The sequence below is a fragment of the Pyrgilauda ruficollis genome, unplaced genomic scaffold (assembly GCF_017590135.1).
Source record: "Pyrgilauda ruficollis isolate IOZ18807 unplaced genomic scaffold, ASM1759013v1 scaffold129, whole genome shotgun sequence".
Lineage (NCBI taxonomy): Eukaryota > Metazoa > Chordata > Aves > Passeriformes > Passeridae > Pyrgilauda > Pyrgilauda ruficollis.
The window spans coordinates 1480200-1503645 of NW_024511321.1; the positions used below are offsets into that span (position 1 = coordinate 1480200).

Genomic DNA, 23446 nt, shown 5'->3' on the forward strand with positions numbered 1-23446 from the left:
GGAACATGTTGGCAAGCTGGGAATTTCCAGCAAATCCATTGGATTTGCTCTGGGGCATGAAAAATATCAAAAGTTTTCTTCAGAACCAGTCACAGAAATTACATTTGTGGCAATTAATTCAGTGAGGGAACAGAGAGAGTTGGAACTCCACATTTTTATTGGAATGTTCCTCCTGTTGTTCCCAGAAAGGATTTTAATCTTTCTCCTCCAAGGGAACATTTTCTGTCCCAAAGATTTCCCTGCACGCATTGATTTTGGAAATCTAAAGAAGCTTTGGTGGTTTTTTTGTGGAATGAGGGAGGAAAAGTTTGGCCAAAAAAAAAAAGAGATTGTGACATGCAGGGACACGTTTTTCATTGATGTTCCTGGCATTGGGAAATTAAATTAGAGCAGGAATGGCTGTGATTCCCAATTTCCACTTTTCAGGGCTGATTCCTCCTGTGCTGCTTCTTCACAGCTCTGAGGCTGCGTTTGCAAACAGCAAGGTGAGGTTTGGACCAGGTCTGCTCCTGCCAGCTTAAAACCGGTTCTGAGCTTCAGATGGATCAGGGAAATATTTATGGATCATGCTGAAAATTAAATTTATGCTGATTTTGACTTAAGGAATTCAGAACTGGGAGTTGGAACCCTGTGGGGAAAGGCTGGGAGAGCTGGGAATATTCCCCTGGAGAAGGGAAGGATCCAGGAAGAACTCAGAGCCCCTGGCAGGGCCTGAAGGGGCTCCAGGAGAGCTGGAGAGGGACTGGGGACAAGGATGGAGGGACAGGACACAGGAAATGGCTCCCACTGCCAGAGGGCAGGGATGGATGGGACATTGGGAACTGGGAATTGCTGGCTGGGCTGGAATTGCCAGAGCAGCTGTGGCTGCCCCTGGATCCCTGGCAGTGCCCAAGGCCAGGTTGGACACTGGGGCTGGAGCAGCCTGGGACAGTGGGAGGTGTCCCTGCCCATCCAGGATGGGATTTAAGGTCTCCTCAAGTGTCCGTGGGGAATATGCCATAAAATTCACATGTGACACCATCAGAACCCCTGGTCTGGATCCTAGAGCAGCTCAGGAGGTTCTAAATCCTCCTATTTGGAGCATTTATGGAAAAGGAGCTGGAAGGGATCCACCAGGATCATCAAGTCCAGCTCCTGGACTTGTCTTTGAGAGCCTTCGGGCTCTGTGAGTTTCCTGGTGGGACCTCACTTCTTCTGCCTGTGGCACACTGGGATTTGCTTTGGGATTTATTTGGTGGCCAAAGGAATCAGCCATAAAACTGGGACATGTGGCACTGTCAGGACACCTGGTCTGGATGCTAGGGCAGCTCAGGAGGTTCCAAATCCTCCTGCATGGAGCATTTGTGGAAAAGGGAGTGTGGAACACATGGAATTTCCATTCCTGAGGGCACTGCTGAGCACAGCCTTTCATCTGGAGCTGAAGGATGGGGACAACCTTGGTGTCCCATCAGGGGAACTGCCTGGATTGGGTCATCCTCAGCTTCCTTGGGAATGTTCCAAGGACTGCCAAGACATTCCTGCACAGTAGGGACATTTTTCCATCTCCTTAAGAGCCCTCTGAAGAATATTCCAACAGTCATGCATTTCATGGATGCATTTTTCCATTTCAACAATGCATTTTTGGATATGGCTTCGGAATCAGTGACCCAGATTATTCCAGTTTTTTTTTCCTTTTCCAAGCATCCCTGTGTGTATTCTCTGGCCATCCTTTGACAGTCCAGGAGTTGATTTTATTAAGTCTCCAATCACGGAATATTTAGGTTGGAAAAGCCCTCTCAGACCATCAAATCCAATCCGTGTCCCCAAGTGCCACATCCACACTTCCAGGGTGGCAGCTCCAGCACTTCCCTGGGCAGCTGGTTCCAAGAAAATGTTTTCCAAGCTTGCAAAAAGATGGTCCCAAATGCCCCTCAGAGGGTTTCTCTACTCCTGGAAGTTTATCCACCCAGACAAAACCACTTTGGACCTCCCCATCCAGCTCCTGCCTCATGGAGCTCAGTTTGGAACAGCCATGAATATCCTTGTGCTTTTCCAGGAGCTTCACCTGGAGATCCCGGAGCAGCTCCATTCCTGCAGCTGCTCCAACCACCTCTGGCTCCCTCTGGCACCACGTGGAGACATCTCCTTCCCACACTTTTCCTGTCCCCAAAGCCAGAATTCCATCTCTTCCCAACAAATGACAACGTTTAGCGACTCCCGGCATCCGAGCAGCGCCAGGCGGGCGCCTCCGGCTCTCTGATATTTCCTGTCAGCAGGATGAAAGCAAATTGAAGCAGGGAGACTTTTCCAGAGCAGCCAGGGAGGGCGTGCAGCTCTGATCTCCGCGGTGGCTGCTCTCAGCAGGTGACAGCGGGTGACAGCCACGTCCCCGCCGCCGCGGTGACCTAGAAAAGGAGCAGTTCCGCTGTGAAGGAGCCATAAAAATTCAGCTGGTCCCTGTAAACCAGAGAGCAGCTTGTTCCAGCTTGATACATAAAAGATTCAGGCTCCCACCTTTCCTTTATTCCCAGCCCCGGGAGCCGGCGGTGTCCGTGGGTTGGGAATGAGAATCTCTTCAAACAGCCCCGAGCAGGGCACGGCTCTGGCGCTTCCTCCCGGTCACCTTTGGGTTTGAGTGGATTTTTGACTTCTGCTGTCACTCAGCGCTGAGCAGGGACAGGTGGATTCAAATATCCTGGGAAAGGGTTCTTGGGAAGGCTGAGCAGACGCTGGCTGAAAACGGAGACGGGAATTTTCTGTTGGTGCCACGGCACAGATCCCAAAGCCCTGGATAAATGGCTATGGATAAAGGGAGTGAGGGTGCATTTATTGCCTTTCTGATTAAAGAGTCCCAAAATCCTGAAATGTTGTGGTTTAGAAGCCCAAATCTGATCCCATCCCACCCCTGCCATGGCAGGGACACCTCCCACTGTCCCAGGCTGCTCCAGCCCCAATGTCCAACCTGGCCTTGGGCACTGCCAGGGATCCAGGGGCAGCCACAGCTGCTCTGGCAATTCCAGCCCAGCCCCTCCAATATCTCCCAGCCAGGAATTCCTTCCCAATATCCCATCTATCCCTACTTTCTCACAGTTTGAAGCCATTCCCCTTGTCCTGGCACTCCAGGCCTTTATCCAAAGCCCCCCTCTCTCTCCCTGGGTTTGAAGCTGTTCCAAGCAAGGAAACAACATCCCCCTCCCAGCTCTGCAATCCCCCAAATTCCCATTCATTTACCAAATGGGCTGAAGTGTTCTAATACAGAATTTCCAAGATCATTTCTTATCATCCCTTGGGATGGAAATCCAGGAGGCAGAGTGCTTTCTCTCCCAATCCTCCAGATTTTAGCAGATCTTGGTGCTGGAGTTTGATTTCTCTCTGATAAAAGCATCCATAACTCAGTGACCATTTCCCACCCTGCCTTCAATCCCGGAGCTGTTTTCCACATTTCAAGAGGATTTCATTGTTGGCTCCGTGGCTTCCTCAACTTTTCAACATTCCCTGAAGTGTTCCCATCCCTTTCATCCTCAAATCTCAGACAATAAATCTGGCTGAGGACCAGCTGTTTCTGACACCTGAATTTCTCTGCTGTCAATTTGTAGCTCCTAAAATCTGCATCTGTAAAAAATCTGCCTCCTTGGATTCCACGTTCCTTATTTTTTAAGACTTGGCAATTTAAGTTTCTTAAAAAAAAAAAAAAAAAAGGGGAGAAGAGATTTTTTTTTTTAAATATATGTATCACAGAAATAATGATAATATTATAAAGCAATGAAATAATAAAAATGAATGGGAGGAGCAAGTCCAGGAGGATTGTTGATATAATCCTGCAAGAAGAAAGTCGATTACATGCCCAGGATTGTTCTCCTGGATTAGGAATGGTTTAATTGGGAAAGACTGTGCCCACTGTTGAATGAGCTTTCGAGGAGAAAAGGAAGGCAAAGAGGTTTATCATGCAACTGCCAAATCAGCGAATCCTGGAATATCCTGAGCTGGAGGGATCCCAAGGATCATCCAGCGCAACTCCTTCCCTGCCCAGACCCCCAGCAATCCCACCTTGGGCATTCCTCTGCTTCTGGCAGCCTCAGGCTGTGCCCATTCCCTGGGGAGCTGTTCCAGGGCTGATTCCACCCTCTGAGGGAGGAAACTTTCCTAAAATCCATCCTAAAGCTCCCTTGGACACTGAATTTCCTTCTGTCCTGTTGCTGTTCCCTGGGAGCACAGTCCAACTCCCACTCGGGACACTTTGGATCAGTTTGTCCCTGGCTCAAGCCAAGCCTCACCTGCCCAGTCTGGGCTGGGTTTGAGCTGTTGGTCCCAGCTGGATCCACAGGAGCCAGGATCCACCCCTGCAGGAGAGCAGGGAGGCAGGACTGGCTCCACACGGAAACACACATCATGGTTTGGGGTTCTGCTGGTTGTGAGAACACCAATTAAAGAGAGAAATGAGGGAAAGTGAGGGGAATTTTGTGAGGAGCAGCTGAGGGCACGGGGATGGTGCAGCTGGAGGGGAGGAGCTGAGGGGAGACCTCGCTGTGGTCCTCAGCATCCTCCTGAGGGCAGCTCAGATTTCAGTTCCCTGGGACAGGGACAGGAGCCAGGTTTAGGGTGGATTTTAGGAAAGGGTCTTCCCCCAGAGAGTGGAATCAGCACTGAAACAGCTCCCCAGGGAATGGGCACGGCCCTGAGGCTGCCAGAGCTCCGGGAGGGAGCACAACACCCTCTGGGATGCCCAGGGTGGCACTGCTGGGGTCTGGGCAGGGCCAGGGGCTGGGCTGGATGATCCTTGGGATCCCTTCCCACTCAGGATATTCCATGATTCCATGATTCTCTGCCATCAAGAACAGACCATCCTCTACAGCTTGCCTGAATCCCAGATATTTGTCACCGAGGCATTCCAAATGCTTGGGAATGAAGATGACACAGGAGCCACAACTCAATTTTATATTCTCACCTGGATAACTGTGATTATATTCCAGTCATAATTATGAAAGAAAAGCAGGAATAACACAATTTTCCCCTAGGAATTCCCTAGGAATTTTCCCTCTGTGATGTGCAAATGGAATATTTGCAAATATCCCATTTGTCCATGAGCTGAACTGTCCAATTTTAGATATAAAACTTCCAAAGAAATCTATTTTTTTTAAGGAAAATCTATTTATGTGGTGATAAATGGCAAAAAAAGTTACTTTAAACACCACCACAATTTTTTATGGAGTATCCAATGGATTAATTGACTTCATCATTAATTTTTTTGTCATCAATTAACATTGTCATTAATTAAAGAGATTCTTGTCCAGCTAGTGGAGTCAGTGAAGGAATTTGTGCTGGGAATCAATCTGCCAGCTGTTTATTTTTTATGAACATATCTGAGCACACAAGGAATCAATCTTTAATCATCCCAGAGGATCAACTCCTCAGGAAATCCAGAATTCCAAGGCTTTAAGAGAATACAGTTTTCCAGCAAAAGATATGGAATAAATCTCCTTTTATTGGCATAAATAAAATAAAAAAGCACCCCATAAAATAAAAAAGCACTACATAAATAAGATAAAAAGCACCAGGGTGATTCCAACCTTCTGGAATAAAAATCTGCCCCATTTATGCCCCCTTTTGCTTTTCTGCCTCTTTTGGGAACAAAGATTCCTAAATATTCCTAGGAAAAAAGGAATTCTGTCCCAGACAAACTTTCAGTGCTCCAAGTTGCCAGTGTGGATATTCTCTGCTTAATTAATTAAAGGACAATGCAAATAAATGCTCCAGGAACTGCTCCCATTTTTCCTCAGGGCTACATAAATATTCCCAAACCATTGGAAAATTGTTATTCCAGCTTGGCTAAAGTCAATTCCTCACTGTTGGAAAACCGTAATTCCAAAGTTTATTTCCTACCTGAGTTTTATCCTTATCTTTGTGAGGAATGGGCTTTGATTATGAGACATTTTTCCTTTCAAAAATTCCTTTTCCAACCAAATCCTGGTTCTAATGGATATTCCAGCTCTCAACACAGGGATTGAAGTGCACGGTTGTGTTTCATGATTTTTTCCTTGTGGATTTTTTCTTGGAAGCCTCAGTCTTGGCTTTTTCATGGAAAAAAGCACAGGTTCAATGCTAGGGATGGGCTGCACAGGGAATTTTGGGAAGAGGTGATGAGGATTTGGCTCTTTCCCATCCAGGGGAGCCAAGGTGATTCCAAGGGAAACAGTCTTGGATGCTTCCAGCTTGGAATCAGAGCATCTCCAGCTCGGTGCTGGGAGTTTCCAGCACCCCAAGGCATTGTAGGAATTAAATCCTACATTTAGGTTGTCCTGGGTTCCATTTATTTTCAACTATTTCCATATTTTTCAGCCCAGGTTGTTGGTGTTTCCCAAGTTTGGGAAGCAGCTTCTGGGATTATTTCTGGCTCTATTTCCAATGCTGGGTTGGTTTTCCAAGTGAGAAAACCAAAGCTGGGTGTGGCAGATCCTGAACTTCTTTATTTATATCAATATATTTATATATTTATTATTTATATATTTGTATATTGATATATTTATACAGTTATTGTATATTTCTATATTGTTTTCTATTTATATTTGTATATTTATTTATATCTTTATAATTTATATATTTGTAGCTTTATGTATTTATTTATTTATTTATTTATTTGTATATTTGTATATTTATATATTTATACTTTATATGTATTTATTCCACAGCAGAGCTGGAAAATCAGAGTTGTTTTCCATCCAACACAGCGACAATTTTATGTTGTTTTGGATTTTTTTTTTCCTCTGGTTTCCATGGTGAAAAATAAGGATTAGACCAGAGCTGGTGTTGATTGCAAGGGAAAAAAAAAAGTCAAAATCTGTTTGTTTCCTATGGAGAAATATCAATATCCAACCCTGGTCTTGGTGGGATAATCCTGAAAGGAAAAATCCAATTATTTTCCTTTCAGAAAGGAGAAAATAATGGAGATTTTATTGCTTCTGGAAAGAAGGGCAAGAATTCAAAGCAGAGGCTGAATTTTATAGAAATTCATGTCTGGTTTGGGTAATTGCAAATTTTCCTCATTCATTATTGAAATTCTTTGGGAAATCTCAGTTTTATCCAAAGATGAGTTGGAATAGGGAATATTTTTAATTTTTGTCCTACAGTGCTCACAGATTTCATTGACATAATGACATAAAACTTGGCTTTAAAAGATTAATTTTATTTATTTTTTAAAACTTAATCACCACAAACTGGCCCTTGCTCCTTGGCTGTAATCCCTGCCTGCTGAGTATCCCAAATCCTCAGGAATTTGGGTAATGCCCCACTTTTCCTGTCCCAAAACACATTCAAGGGCCATCGGACCTCTGGGAGAAATATTCCCAATTTTTGGTGTGGTTTGTTACAGAAATTCTCCACAGTGGGATAACTCAGGAAGTTCATTCCTTGTTGCATCTCTAATTCTTCTGGAATTTTGAAGGTTTCCCAGGTCTGCTCTGCTTTCTAAGGTGAAGACAAATCCCAAAATCTCTGACCTTTGAATCCTTTGGATTCCAGGCTGGACAACAATTTTGAAAGGAAAAATTGTTTTTCTTTTTAAAAGGAAAGATCTTTCAGATTTTTGACAAGCCAGTTTTAAGTGTAAAACACAGATTTTTAAAAAAAATTTAGAATTTTAAAAATGCCTAAAAACCCACTGGGTGTTTCTATGTCACCACAAACTGGACCTTGGTCCTTGACTGTAATCCCTGCCTGCTGAGTATCCCAAATCCTCAGGATTTGGGGAACTCCTGCCCCAAAACACATCCAAGGGCCATCAGAGCTCTGGAAGAAATATTCCTGATTTTTGGTGTGGTTTGTTACAGAAATTCTCCACAGTGGGATAACTCAGGGAATTCATTCCTTGTTGCATCTCCAATTCTTCTGGAATTTTGCAGGTTGCCCAGGTCTGGTCCCACACACCTTTCCTGCCCCAAAACCCATCCAAGTGCCGTTTGATTTCTGTGGGTAGCACATGGGCAGCTGGCCGGGAAGGAGTGGCCTCTGGAAGAGATATTCCCAATTTTTGATGTGGTTTCCATGGCGGGACAGTTCAAGAAGTTCATCCCTTGCTAAATCCCTTGTTGTATTCATCGTTGATTCTTCCGGAATTTTGAAGGTTTCCCGGGTGTGCTCTGCTTTCTAAGGTGAATCCAAATCCCAAAACCTCTGACCTTTGGACTTTTTTGGATTTTTTGGATTGCAGGCCGGGCAGCAGCGCTGGTGGGAGCAGGAGATCACGGTGAACGGGAACATCCAGAAGGGGGAATTGATCACCTACAACCTGACGGAGCTGATCAAGCCCGAGGCCTACGAGGTCCGCCTGACGCCCATCACCCGATTTGGGGAGGGTGACTCCACCATCCGGGTCATCAAATACAGCGGTGAGCACCCCACATCCGAGGAAAAGGGGGTTGGGAATTGCTGGGTCACCCGGAATGGAGCGGCTGTTCCCAGTCCTGGGATAATGTCATGAGCGTGGTCATGAGCGTGGTCATCAAAAGGAAGGGGAGAAATGGGGGCAGAGGAAAATCTTCCCCTCTTAGATGATTCATAGCAACAAAAGTGCCCAACAAATAAAATTCTAAACAGCCAAATCCCAAAATGCCATCCAATTTTTTTTTGTGGGAAATAAGGAAAAGTTGGAGTAAGTTAATGCCAGTTTCACGAAATTGGAGATTTCAAGTTGATCCTTGATGAGTTTTGAAGGAAAATCTGCAAAGGCTTTTTTCCCCCAGAATGAGCAGAATTAATTTTATTTTAATGTGAATTATTGTCTTTAAAAAGAACCAGTGATTTTTGTGCTCCTATGCAAGATTATAAAACTCTAAATTTATGTTAGAATTAATGGAAGGGCTTTATAAATTTCCCACATCATGAACATGGTCATCCCAAAAGGAAGGGGACAAATGGAGACAGAGGAAAATCTTCCCCTCTTGGATGATTCATAACAAAAAATATGCCCAATGAATAAAATTCTAAACAGCCAAATCCCAAAATCCCATCCAATTTTTTTGTGAGAAATAAGGAAAAAATAGAATAAATAAATGCCAGCTTCATCAAACAGCAGATTTAGAATTCATGCTTGTTTTGAAGGACAAGTTTTAAAGAAAAATCTGCAAACAAAGTTGGTTTTTTTCCCCCAGAAGGAGCAGGTTTCATTTTAATGTGAATTATTGTCTTTAAAAAAAGAGCAACTGTTTGTAGTCCTTTGCAAGATTATATAATCTATAAATTTATATAAGGAATAATGGAAGGGCTTTATAAATTTCCCTCTAAAAGGTCACTCTGACAAAGATTAATCCACTTAAACTTAAAAAGAAAACCACAATATCCTGACATCCTGTTTCCCATATTCCCAGAAATTCAATCCTCTGTTAAATCCATCCAAATACCTATTTCGGGGTGTTTATTTCATGAATAATTGAATTGTTTGTTTGTTTTTGTGCTTTAAATATTGCAATGAATTAGCAAGAAGGACCTTAAAGAGGAGGTTGAAGGATCCCTAAATGTGACACTTCAATGATTCTTCATTTACCACCATCTTTCTGCCACAAAATTCCCACCAAAATGATAAAAACCTTCCCCTAAACCCATCCCATTCCCATCCCAAACTGCTCCATGATCCTCCAACCCCCTTTACACGTTCTCCTGCAGCTGTGCTGCTCCAAAAGTGGGATTTTTTCGCTTTTTTTCTGGTGGATTTTGGAGGGTGTTTTTTTCCCCAGGTTTATGATGCTGAATAAATTCAGCTTAACCACCTTCATTTTCTTGTCTGCTTTTGTGCCTGGGTGTGACACGGAGCGTTGGTTTTGCTCTGCTGGGAACAATCCAAACCGTGTGACTCGAGGTGACACCTGATGAGATTTTCCAGCCAAACCCCTGCATTTGGTTACAAATCAAGCCTCAGTCAATGCAGCTGCCAGCAAGTGCAGCTAATTCCAGGTTCAATCACTCAGGGATCCTGTAAAATTGAGGTTCTTTGGAGAATCAGAGGTAATTTGTAGGTAAAAGATGTAAAAATTGGGTTTCTCGGGGAGGTGACACTGGAGCAAATCGCTGCTCGTGTTTCAGGTAAAGTGGTGCTAATTTAGAGCTGCTGTGGAAACTCCAGATTGAATTTGGGATTTTGCTGAAATTTAGGCTGGATTAAAGCAAGGAAGGGCAGCAGGAAAACCTGGAGTGATGCTCTGTCAGATGTCCCCATTAATTGGAGATAAACTTTAATTTTGGATTTTCTGTGAATAAAACTCAATTCCAGCCCTGAGCTCAGCCTCATTCTGCTTCCCACATCTGTGGGGCTGTGGCAGAAGGGCCTTTTCCTAAATCACCCATCCTCAAATTTCTCCTTCTGCAAACAGAGCCACAGAATAATCTCTCCTTCAATCCCATTCCCAGGTTTTAGATTCCCCTGGATTGACCTGGAAAGCCATTTCCATGCTTAGGATATTGTGGACATTGTGAAGGTTTGGATTTCATTCTCTTCCAGCCTCTTAATGTGAAGTAGATGAATTTCAATATTCAGCTAGGGGAAATTTAGGATAATCTGAATAGTAAATGAACTAGAATTTTTTCTTTGAATTAATTTTATTTTTCTTCTGTTTTCCAGCTCCGGTGAATCCACATCTCCGTAAGTATTTAATTTCTTATTTTATCTTCCATGCCTCGAAGAACAGTCCGTGCATTGGTTGTCCCTCACAGCTGAAAAGTAGATTTGAAGTATTTTACTCCCAGTTGAAAAGTAAATTTCAAGTATTTTACTCCCAGTTGAAAAGTAAATTTCAAGTATTTTACTTCCAGTTGCAGCCCATGGGTGGCAGGAACCACCTGAAGGTGTCATTTGGGATTCCTCTTGTTCCAACAAGGATAAAGGAAGGAAAATCACAGCTCCAGCCCATCTTTCTCATTGCCCCAGAGACTCCACCCAAAGGAAAATATTCATGGGATAAAGTTCAGATCCAGCTGTGGTGGAGCAGCTCAGGAGGTGTTGGGGATGCCATGGGAAATCTTGAAAGGGCAGGAACACCTCCCACTGTCCCAGGTGCTCCAGCCCCAGTGTCCAACCTGGCCTTGGGCACTGCCAGGGATCCAGGGGCAGCCACAGCTGCTCTGGCAATTCCAGCCCAGCCAGCAATTCCCAGTTCCCAATGTCCCATCCATCCCTGCCCTCTGGCAGTGACCAACACTCCAGATTGACTCATCAGCATGTGGCTGGGCTATCCAAAGGGTAAATTCCTGGGATCTGTGCGAAATCCTGGGGTTTGAGGAAATGTCAGGCTTTCATCTGTGTTTTTGGAAGGAGATGTGAGTTTTTCCAGGCTGCAAATCCCTGCTTTGCATAGTTCTGGCTGAGAGGCTCAGGAAAGGTGTAAAATCCATCTTTTTCTTAAGGATGGGTGCATTTCCCATCTTTGGAAGTGTCCAAGGCCAGGCTGGGTTGGGCCCTGAGCAGCTTGGGGTAGTAGGAGGGACATCCTGGATTTGAGACTGCAACTCCATTTGTCAGTGCTGGGAGTAATGGATTATTTGTAGGATTTCTGGCATCATTCATTTAGTGGTAGGAGAGTTCTACCCCTCCATCTCCTGATAGCTGGGGATGAGAAAAGATCCATCCCTGACAAGTTTGAATCATCACAGAATCATGGAATGGATTGGATTGGAAGGGACGTGAATCCTATCCCATCCCATCCCATCCCATCCCATCCCATCCCATCCCAGCCCTGCCATGGCAGGGACACCTCCCACTGTCCCAGGCTGCTCCAGCCCCAGTGTCCAACCTGGCCTTGGGCACTGCCAGGGATCCAGGGGCAGCCACAGCTGCTCTGGCAATTCCAGCCCAGCCAGCAATTCCCAGTTCCCAATGTCCCATCCATCCCTGCCCTCTGGCAGTGGGAGCCATTCCCTGTGTCCTGTCCCTTCATCCCTTGTTCCCAGTCCCTCTCCAGCTCTCCTTCAGGCTCTGGAAGGTTCTCTAAGGTCTCCCCAGAGCCTTCCTTGTGGTTCTTGAGTTATTTCCATGCTTTTTAGGGCAGATAGAAACCAAAAAAGAAGGAAGTTCTTCCCCACAGAAACCCAGGAATCACAGATTCATTGCACAGAGAATGTGGAGACCCCAAGTGATTCCTGGTTCTCCCCAAATTCTCAGGACACAGCTCCTCAGGCATGACTGGAAATGCAAACTCTGACACAATCAGGCACGGGGATGTCCCAGGCTGGAAATGTCAAAGTCACGCTTTGTTCTTCCACTTTTCCATGGGCACCAAATCCCTGCAAACATCCAGGCAGGAGGCTGGGATGGAGCTTTGGCACATCCCAGTAAAACCACCCTGATCCCACAGTCCCACAGCTCCCTACTCCATCATGTTCTCCCAAACCCCAACCAAATCCATTTTTTCTGTCACAACATATTCTTGTTTTTAATAGCACATCCCAAAATTATTCCCGCCTAAGGAATGAGGTCCAGTCTCCCTTTTTTTTCCTGCTCCAGGGCAGAGCCATCAGGCAGGAGCAGGCTCTGCTCCATCCCTCAGACTCAACTTTAAGCCTTTGTGTAAATTTTAAACTTATTTGCAGAAGATCTTGTCCAACATGTTAATAATTAAGCAGGGCTTAGCTCAAAGCTGCCAGGAGCTGCGGGAACCTCTCCCATGGAGTCTAACGAGCAGGGAATGAGGCTCTTGCTAATTAATATATTAAATCTAGGCTCTGGTGGGGAGAAAAAAAACAATCCCAAGTGCTTCACGCTCCTCTAGGATTTTAAGATCTCAAGCTAATTTTCCAAAGATCTCGTAGGATCATGATGGAATGTGGGTGGCATCCGAATGGGAATAAGGAATTTGTTGTCTCAAAGGAGGGACTGGAAAGTTTTTCCACCAAAGCTGCAGGGTCCCCAGGGCCACTCCTTTCAGGTGGCCAAAGCCATGGTAGAATTCTGCTTTGCTTGCTTTCCCTGAAGATTTTTTGAGTGGAATCCCTTGGTAAGAAAGAAATCCCAGTCTGCATCCCATCTCCATTCCCCAAGGGCACCACGGCCCCACAGCCCCAAGTGCCACTTCCACATGGCTTTAAATCCCTCAGGGATGGGCACTCCAAACCTCCTGGGCAGTTCCAATGTCTGGCCACCCTTTCCATGAAGAAACTTTCCCTGATATCCAATTTAAGACTCCCCTGGCCCAGCCTGAGGCCGTTCCCTCTGCTCCTGTCCCTGTTCCCTGGAGCAGAGCCCGACCCCCCCGGCTGTCCCCTCCTGGCAGGAGCTGTGCAGAGCCACAAGGGCCCCTGAGCCTCCTGTGCTCCAGGCTCAGCCCCTTCCCAGCTCCCTCAGGAATTCTCCAGCCCCTTCCCAGCTCCCTCAGCCTCTCCTGGGGCTCCAGACCCTTCCCCAGTTCCCTTGTCTGTTCTTCCTACAAACAAAATCCCCGTTGTTCCTAAACTTGTTGGGCTGATTTCTGTTTTTATTTATGCTGTGTGAGCAAAGAGGAGGAGCTGTATCCAACCAGGACAAGATTCCTGACTGGAAACTGAAGTCATGCTCTTCCTGCTTCAGTTCTGGAAGAATCCCATTCCCTAAATCCTGCCTTTTGTTGCAATCTCTGCAATACCCAAGCAAAAAACATCAAAAGATTCAACTCTGAGGTGGAGCCTCACATCTCCACTTCATTTTTTACCACCTAAAAGAAACCATTTAATGTAAACCAGAATGATTTTAGATCAATTTGTACAATTAGAGGTCACCCCTGAATAATAGAAGAGAGGAGATGTTCGGGAGTCACATCCAACTTGGATTTTATGGGAATAGATGACACAAATCTGTGCTACAATGAAGGGTTTCACCTCCAGAACAGCTTCAGCTTTTGCTCTAATTGTCAAGGAAATTATTAATGACCTGAATCCACTTCCAGAGCTGCCATGTGCCCTGACAAAAGCCACCACTCTCATTAATGTTAATTAGCACCATCGTTAGGGCCATGGCTAGAGCACCTGTGGAAGAGCTGCTTGTTCCTCCTGCCCTCCTGCTCAGCAATTAACAGCTCCAGACCATCCAGATCTATTTAAATGCTCCTACAAAAGTAGGGAGTAAAGCCTGAGGAGCTTTTTCCCATTTTTCTTCTTCTGTCATTTTTTAAGGAGTGTTCAGTGCCAAGAACGTTTAGCACTAACCTTTTCCGAGGTATTCCACATGAAATCAATGTTTGACTATTAAATAAATGGCAAACTTTGACTCTTCTTTTTTTTCCCCCGTCTGGCCTGAATATTTATTTTATTTTTTTTGTCTTCACCTCAGGAGAAAAATCTTTTGTTCTGCTGATGTGGAATTTCTTAATGAAGTTCTGAGGGCAGAAGACATTTATGCAGCTTTTAAGGCACTGGAGGGGCAGTGCAGAAAGTGCTGAATGGCTGAAAATTCATTCTTTTGTTCACTTTGCTCCAGGACTGGACCTGGGAATCAAAACTTTTCTCCTTCACCTAAATTTTGCCTTTTAATCTCATTCCTTTGTGTAGAAGCAGCAACTTCTTTGTTGCAGGAAGATGGAAAAGTGGAGGTGGAAGCAAAATCCACAAAATGTGGGGTAAACCAAGAGAATTTGGAGCCCAGGTGGTGTAAAAAGGATTCTTGGAGCGGCACAGCTGGCACTTTGTTCAGAGAGCTTTGTTTGAGGCCTGGAACATTCCAAGAGCCTTGGTGGGGTCTTGGAATTCCCTTCCCAGTCTTGGGATAAAGAGGAGATGTCGATCGGTCGGCGTCTCTCCTGAAGGGTTTGGGTGCAATCATGGAACCATCAAAGGATCAGGGACTGGTTTGGGTTGGTGGGACCTGAATCCCATCCCATCCCACCCCTGCCATGGCAGGGACACCTTCCAGTATTCCAGGATTCTCCAGCCCCTGTGTCCAACCTGGCCTTGGGCACTGCCAGGGATCCAGGGGCAGCCACAGCTGCTCTGGCAATTCCAGCCCAGCCCCTCCCAGGCAGGAATTCCCTCCCTGGTCCCCAGACCAGCTCCCACCATGCTGAGTTACCAGGGACAACCAGAATCCCACATCCTGCTCAGGTCAGCAGGGAAGGAGCTGTGCTTTGGGGAATGAATTCTCCCGGAGGATCCGATGATGTTGATGGATTTACTGGGAAGCCAAACCAGTCTGCTCGAGGTGCTGATAGCCAAGGAGGTTTCTGGGAACTGCATTCCAGTGATAACCTGGTTTTATAGGATTGTGTTTTATGCTGATGGTTCTGGAGGGGCACAGAATCCCAGGATGGATCGGGCTGGAAGGGACCTCAGAGGGTCACTGGTGCCAGTCCCTGCCCAGTCCCTGACCTCCTCCCTGATCCCCCCTGGACCCCTTTTGCCTCGTGTTTTTCTTTGAAAAGGTGGGAGGAGAACCAGGAATATTTGGAAATCACTCCAATGCATCCTGTGGTTTGAAGTGAAATTTCCAAGCTTATTTCTGAGCCTACAGCATCACCTGAGTGTTGCAGCACTAAGCTCCAGGTCCCTCTCTCCTCACTGATTAACAGGGAAGCTCCAGTGGCTTATGTGGATTTAGAGCTCCCCAAAAGCCCAAACCTGCAAACATTTATCCACCTTCTCAGTTTAACAGGGATGAACAATCCCCCGACACTGGGGTTTGAGTTTCTCCTACCAATGAATATAAATTGCACCCCTCCAAGCTGACACCGTGTGCAGGCAGCTGCCTTCTCCCTGGAGAAGGGAGATTTCCTTCTTTTCTCAGATAAATCAATGGACTTTGCAGGAAGAGTAAACTCAGCAGGAATTGTTCATGCAGTGAAATTCAGCTTTTGCACGTTCTACTCCACGGGGCCTTGTTATGCTCTGAGTGAGAACTGAATCTCCAAGCTGGGCTTTGTTTTGGTTCTTAAATTACAGGAGGAATTTCTCATCCCATCATCACCCAGCAGGGCAGATCACTGGGATCACTGGGCTCTCACAATTCCATGCAGAAGAGGATCCCAGGAATCCTCCTTGGGGTTCTTGGCAATTTTTATTCTTTAGACCTACATGTTTACCACTTTCTTCAAATGCATCACAGAAAATCCAGGAGGTGTGTCCTGGACATGATACAGTCACCTCTCTTTACTATAAGGATTCAGATATTCCTCCCAGGAAATTGTTATGATAATCTGGTGATGGGGACTCAATTCCCCTCCTGATATCCCTTCATGTGCTGCTATGTCCTGATTTTTAGAGATTTCCTTCATCTCTATCCCAAAGCTCCTTTCCCTCCTTTTAGCCACTTCTTCCTTTTCCATCCCTATTGAAATGAAGGATAATTTAGGAGATGCCACTTGGAGATAATGTTTACAATTTGAAAAGCTGCTGTCTGTTATTCCTAAGCCACATTAACCCACTTCCCACATTTCCCCCCATTTTTAATGTTTTATGGGAATGATTCTGTTCTCCCTGGCTTTTTAGAAATGTAAAAAGAGACAACACCTCTAAAAACCACTGTATAAATCTGAATATATGAGGAGGAGCTTTACAAAAAGATACAAATATAATTCCAATTTCACCAGCACAAATCGGTGACCCTGATTTATTTTTTTGTTGAGCTTGCTGCTGAAGAAAACTGTGCATAATTGACAAGGAATTTGAAAAATAAGGATCTGATGGAAAACCTTGGCCAGTAAATTCCTGTTACTTGTTTTGGCAGGAGAGTTCCACTGTGGCTTTGAGGATGGGAACATTTGCCTTTTCACTCAAGACGACACCGACAACTTTGACTGGACAAAACAAAGCACTGCCACGAGGGACACGAAATACACCCCCAACACGGGGCCTAACGCCGACCGCACCGGCTCCAAGGAGGGTAAGATCCAGCAGCGAGGAATCTGGGATGAGGGAACTGCCCAGGACAGGCACTTCAGCCATTTTCTGCTCATGGAATCCCAGATGCACTGGGATAGGAAAGGATTTAAGTTCATCTTGTGCCACCCCTGCCATGGCAGGGACACCTCCCACTGTCCCAGGCTGCTCCAGCCCCCTGGCCTTGGGCACTGCCAGGGATCCAGGGGCAGCCACAGCTGCTCTGGCAATTCCAGCTCAGCCCCTCCCCACCTTCCCAGCCAGGAATTCCTTCCCAATATCCCACCTAAATCCACCCTCCTTCACCTTAAAGCCATTTCTCCTTGCCCTGTCCCTCCATCCCTTGTCCTAAATCCCTCCCTAGCTCTCCTGGAGCCCCTTTAGGCCCCGGAAGTTTCTCTAACTTCAGACCAAGATACTTCAATGACTTCCAGAAGGAATTACCAGCACTGAGGAGTGACAAGTCCCAAAGCACAACCCCTGATGGTGCCATTCCCACCTTGCCTCATTTTTATTGTGCCATTTTCAGAGTGATTCCCTTCACATTAAACTCTAGTGGAGCAATCTGGCTCATCTTAAAATATTCTCCTGCTTTACGTCATTTAAGTTCTCCCTTGGGTTCTCTCAGCCCGTCACAACGAGGTGGTTTTTGCCCCATTTTTGCTCTAGCTATTGTTGAAGTGTGCAATTCTCAATCTGCTGCCCCTGTCAACGCGTGCTCCTGAGTGCAGCGCGGATTTGCATTTGAAAAGTCCAACACATCGAGCTGAATTTATCCAGACCTGCAGTAATTCCTGCTATTTTATTGTGTGCACTTCCAAAGGGGAAAAATTCATCCTGCACCACATTCATTTGGTTGGATTAATTCAATAATATCTCTGTGGTTGGCACTTCCAGGAATGGAATAAATGGATATTGTCTTCCTCGGGACTGACGTGGCAAGTCGAAAATATTCCTTGAAAGGTTTCCATCATGTTATTTTCCCTTTATTTTACAAGTCATGTTTCCAGGGACAAATCCCCCCCTCAGGACTGAAGGCTGAACCCCCTCAGATTTTGTGCAAAGGTTCATCAGTTTGGAGATGCTTTCCAGCACTAGCCTGCTCCCTGGATTTTAGTTTTCATGGAAAACACTTCTTTGGAGCAGCTTTTGGAAACACAGGGGCTTCATGTAGGAAAAAAATGAGTCCCAGAAATGACATGGTGGGGGATGGAAGTGAGAACTTTATCAGGATGCTTGATAATTCCAAGGTGTTCCTGTATTTATGTGTATTGGATGTTGAAGGCCTCATCCCAGTTATTTCCCTTTGGATTTTTCCTGGTTCTTACATGTACATTGAGATGTCCCAGGTGTTGAGGGCCTCATCCTAAGGATTTCCATCTGTGCTGGCTGTTGAAGACCTCCTCCCAGTAATTTCCTTTTGGATTTTTCCTGATCTTTCAATGTACAGAGACATCTCAGATGCTGAAGGCCTCATCCCAACGATTTTCTTTTGGATTTTTCCAGGGTTTTATGTGTAGATTGAGATATTCCGGGTGTTGAGGACCTCATCCTAAGGCTTGTGTTGGGTTTTGAAGGCCTCATCCTAAGGGTATCCCATTGGATTTTTCCAGGTTTTTCCATGTACGTTGAGATGTCCCAGGTGCTGAAGGCCACATCCTAAGGATTTTCTTCTGTGTTAGGTGTCGTGGGCCTCACCCTAATGGTTTCCCTTTGGATTTTTCCAGGTTCTGAGATGTACATCGAGATGTCCTGGATCTTGAGGGACTCATCCCAATGATTTACTGTTGGATTTTTCCAGGTTTTTGCATGTACATCGAGTCACCCCAGCTGTTGAAGGCCTCATCCCAATGGTTTCCCTTTGGATTTTTCCAGGGTTTTCCATGTACATTGAGACATCCTGAGTTTTGAGGGCCTCATCCCAATGATTTCCCTTTGGATTTTTCCAGGGTTTTACACGTACACAGGTGTTGAGGGCCTCATCCCAACGATTTCCCTTTGGATTTTCCCAGGTTTTCACATGTACACAGGTGCTGAGGGCCTCATCCCAACAATTTATTTCCCTTTGGATTTTTCCAGGTTTTCACATGTACACAGGTGTTGAGGGCCTCATCCCAACGATTTCCCTTTGGATTTTCCCAGGTTTTCACATGTACACAGGTGTTGAGGGCCTCATCCCAACGATTTCCCTTTGGATTTTCCCAGGTTTTCACATGTACACAGGTGTTGAGGGCCTCATCCCAACAATTTATTTCCCTTTGGATTTTTCCAGGTTTTCACATGTACACAGGTGTTGAGGGCCTCATCCCAACGATTTCCCTTTGGATTTTCCCAGGTTTTTACATGTACATCGAGACGTCCCGGCCCAGGCTGGAGGGGGAGAAGGCCCGACTCGTCAGTCCCGTTTTCAGCGTCGCTCCCAAAAATCCCTACGGAGCCACCAACACGGCCTATTGCTTCAGCTTCTACTATCACATGTATGGACAGCACATAGGTGAGAGAAAGCCAATTCCTTTGGGAAAAATAGCTGGATAAAATTCCTCTTGTTTGAAGGAAAGGCGTGGGAAGAGTGCCAGCTCCTCCGAGAGCCTGGTGTATCCCAGGGAGGTGCTTGACAGCATCCAAATCATGGCAACATTCTGTTTTCCACTAATCAGGGATTTGTAGGAAGGAGGAATTTCCTTCTTACAGCTGGGAAGTGTTTCCTGCATGAGTGAGGTTTTGGGCAGGGAACTGCATGGGAATCCCATTGATCTGAATGGGAATTTTAGAGCCTGGCAAGGGAAAAGTTGATTTTAGCAAGGATTTTTCTTGATTCTAAGGGGATGTTTTAGGCATTCCTGACTGAATTCAGGATCAGGTCGGGAGCAGCTGCATTTCTCATGTGTTTCCTGTGGAAAAGTCATGGAAAATTTGCTCAAACACTACAGGAATGTGGATTTTCAAGGAGTAGCTTTGAGTGTTTTAGACATTCTTGACTGGGTTCAGGAGCAGGCAGGGAACAGCAGCATTCCTCAGGTGTTTCTTGTGAAAAAGTAATGGAAAAATTGCTCAAACACTGCAGGAATATGGATTTTCAAGGAGTACCTGTGAGTGTTTTAGGCATTCCTGACGGATTCAGGATCAGGCAGGCAGCAGCAGCACTCCTCAGGTATTTCTTGTGGAAAAGCCATGAAGAATTTGCTCACAGACTGTGGGAATACAGATTTTCAAGGAGTAAGTTTGAGTGTTTTTGGCATTCCTGACTGGATTCAGGATCAGACAGGGAGCAGCTGCATTCCTTTGGTGTCTCCTGTGGAAAAGTCATGGAGAATTTTCTCAAAAACTGCAGGAATATGGATTTTCAAAGGATATCTGTGAGTGTTCCTGAGTGTTTTTGGCATTTCTGACTAAATTCAGGATCAGGCAGGGAGCAGCAGAATTCCTCATGCATTTCCCATGGAAAATTCATGGAAAATTTGCTCTAAAGCCACAGGAATTTGGATTTCCAAGGAGTATCTGTGAGTGTTATAGGCCTTCCTGAAGGATTTGGGATCAGGCAGGGAGCAGCTGCATTCCTCATGTGTTTTCTGTGGAAAAGTCATGAAAAATTTGCTCACACACTGCAGGAATTTGGATTTTCAAAGCGTACCTGCCAGCCTATTTTTAGTCCTGCCTCTTTCAACACCCACAGTTATTTTCTTTTTGTGGTATGAAAAAAAAAAAAAAAAAAAAAAAAAAAAGAAGTGGGAAAATATAAAAGCCCAAACAACAAAAATCCAATTTTTGGAAGTCCTTTGCGGGTTTCTTGGTGCTCCCAGTGTGCCAAGAGTTTTTCCAATGTCAAAGTGACCTGGTTTGATGTATTTTTATCTCTATTTCAAGGGCAAACTCATCCTCCCAGAGTTCTGGTGCTTGCTTTGTCCGAGCTCCCCCTGCCCCCAGGCAGAGCTCAGATTTTAAGCAGAGCAGACAAGAGCGCTCAGGTTGGTTTTTTTTTTTTCTGTCTCTGTGCTGCAGGAAGGTGGATGCAGCTCCAGGTTGGAATTCTCCTGGCTCTCCGCTGGGTTTTATCTTGGAAGGAAGGGATTCAGCCACTCCATGCTGAGAAAAAATATAGAAATTGCAATATCTGGTCATATTCTGGTTGTTTATTTGTGGTGTATTATGAAGAACAAATTACAAACATCAAGGGTCAAAGAGTGTTTCTGTGTTCTGAAAGTTAGAAAGTATTCTAAAAGTTCTATTCTACTTCCTATTACTCTTCCTTTTAATTATTATTAATAAATTTTTCTTTACACCCTTTTAAAGTTTTAAACCTACTTTACCTTTCCCCTAATCCTACCTCACAGCAAAAGTAAGTAAATTAGTAATTAACCAACTCTAAACCCCCCACACTCATTAATGCATTAACCAAAAAATCTCAAATTAACAAGCCAAAACCACTGCACACATAAATATAGAAATTAATATAAATAAATATAAATAAATACAAACAAATATAAATAAATAAAAATAATTATAAATACTATAAACAAATAAAAATAAATATACATAAATATGAATATTTGGAGGAGGATGAGGCTGAGCAGCATTCTTAACCCTGCTCCAAACACCTGGGCTGGGCTAAAGGAATCCCTTTGCAATCCCTTTCTGGTTTAGGTCTTTCCCTGCTCTGTGTGGAGGCAGAGCTAGACTTTCCCCTCCAGATCCCATTTCCTTTGTGCCCATTCCCTGCATTCCAGGGGGAATCACAGAGCTGCTCCTCATTCTCCCTTTCCAGCTCCTTCAGGGAGGATGGATGATCCCATTCCAGTCCCATTCCAGTCCCATTCCAGTCCCATTCTCTCACCCTGGTGAAAAGGCCAACAGGGAAATATTTCCTCCATTAAATCTCCAGCCTGATGTTTTCCAAGGCTCCAAGTTTGGCTTTTGCTGGAAATAAGAACTGTTCCATAGCAGGCGCAGCTGCCTCAGATCTGGGGGATTTCCTTGGAATTTGTGGGATCTGCTGTGCCAGGCATCCCAAAAAACACTGCTCCTGTGGGAATTTGGCTGCCTGAAAGTCTCAGATTAAGTGAAATACACTGAATTTACAGAGCACAAAGAGGCCCCACACACCTGCAGGCAACCACGGTGGCAAATAGGACCAAAACCCCCAAATCCTGTGAATTAATGAACCCAGAGAAATGAAATTTGTTATTTTTTGATGCACCAAGAGAATCTGGTTCTGTTCATGCCTGCAGGTGACCCTGGTGTCAAAAATGTCTGTGGGCAAAGGTTTTCCTGCACAGGGAGGGATTTTGCAGGTTTTTCAACCCAGAAGATGTTGTTGTCCTCCAGAAATATTCCCAAGGGCATCAGGTCTCTCCCTGAGATGGATCTGCCAGGTTCTGGGGATCTGCCGGAGTTCAACAATGGACAGGGGAAAGCTGGGCAGTTTTAGCAAGCAAGAACTCAGCATAAAACAGCCAAATTGCTGATTTTGCCCAGGGTATGGAGGTCTAATGCCAATTTCTTGCTCTAAACCACATAAAATTCATTTTTGCCTGTTTTCCCTGGAATTCTCATGCCTTGCCTGAACTGCAGGATGGGTGCTCAGCTCCTCTCTGCTGGGAGTTCCCATCACCACTTCCCAGCATTCCTGAGTTTAAAAGGTTTTGAATTTCTGCCAGGAAACTTCCACACCTCAAATCCACAGAAAACGGGTTAGGAGGGTGCTGCACCATCCAGGCAGAGCCTTCCCAACTCCAGTTGTCCTGCTGTTTTCCAGGAAGTTTGAACGTTTACCTGCGGCTCAAAGGCCAGACTGCCATAGAAAACCCCTTGTGGTCTTCGAGTGGGAATAAGGGACAGCACTGGAACCAAGCCCGGGTGAACATCAACCCCCCCACCTCATTCCAGGTAAGGCTGGCACCTCCAGGAACCAGGAATTCGGGGCTGGGAGGGAGACTGGGAATACTGACCCTTTTCTTTGGGATTTCCCAGCTCTGGAGGCTGCTCACGGACAGATAATTGCTTTCCTTGAGCACCACGGAGCTTAATGATGCTTGGAGCTCAAAACACTTTCCAGCTTCCCAAAGATGCTGGGAGTGATTCCAGCAGGTTTTGATTTCAGATTAGCAAGTGGAATATAACATTATTCTCTGGGAGAAATTACTTAGGGCTCCTGTGTTAGAGGTTTTTGGAAATACGTGGATTTTCTACGGGAAATGAATGATCTGGGAGCATGAGACACACAGGGTTGTGACAGGTTTTTCACACATTTCCTGCTGGGGCTGACAGGGAGGTGCTGATGGACCTTTAGGGGCAGTTCCCAGGCACACTGCGAGTTGTTTGGAACTGGAACACTCCCAAAAAAGCAGCTGCTGCCAGCAGGTCCTGCTGTGGGTGAGGCTGGGAATGTCCTCAGGGAATGTGGGAGTCACGAGCCGTGCCCTGAGTGCAGGGCTCTCCTCTGAGCCCTCTCTGTCACTGCCAGCTCTCCTAGGGGAGAAAATGTATTTTTGGGAAAAAGCCACAGGCTGCTTTGTGTTTGAAGTGACCTTGAATCCCATCTCATTAAAACCCACTCCATTAAATCCCACTCCATTCAATCCCATTCCATTCAACCCCATCCCATTCCACTCCTATCCTATTCCACACCTCCCACGATCCCAGGGTGCTCCAA

General features: G+C 45.4%; 1 protein-coding gene across 1 annotated transcript in view; it reads left to right on the forward strand.

Annotated features, from left to right (window-relative positions):
- MDGA2 (MAM domain containing glycosylphosphatidylinositol anchor 2) overlaps nucleotides 1-23446 on the forward strand; it is a 186493-nt gene that overhangs the window by 157343 nt on the left and 5704 nt on the right. The window contains exons 11-15 of the mRNA XM_041458477.1: nucleotides 8183-8360; nucleotides 10586-10606; nucleotides 16646-16801; nucleotides 19133-19291; nucleotides 22550-22680. Of these exons, the coding sequence (XP_041314411.1) occupies nucleotides 8183-8360; nucleotides 10586-10606; nucleotides 16646-16801; nucleotides 19133-19291; nucleotides 22550-22680 (645 nt within the window). The remainder of the gene's footprint in view (nucleotides 1-8182; nucleotides 8361-10585; nucleotides 10607-16645; nucleotides 16802-19132; nucleotides 19292-22549; nucleotides 22681-23446) is intronic.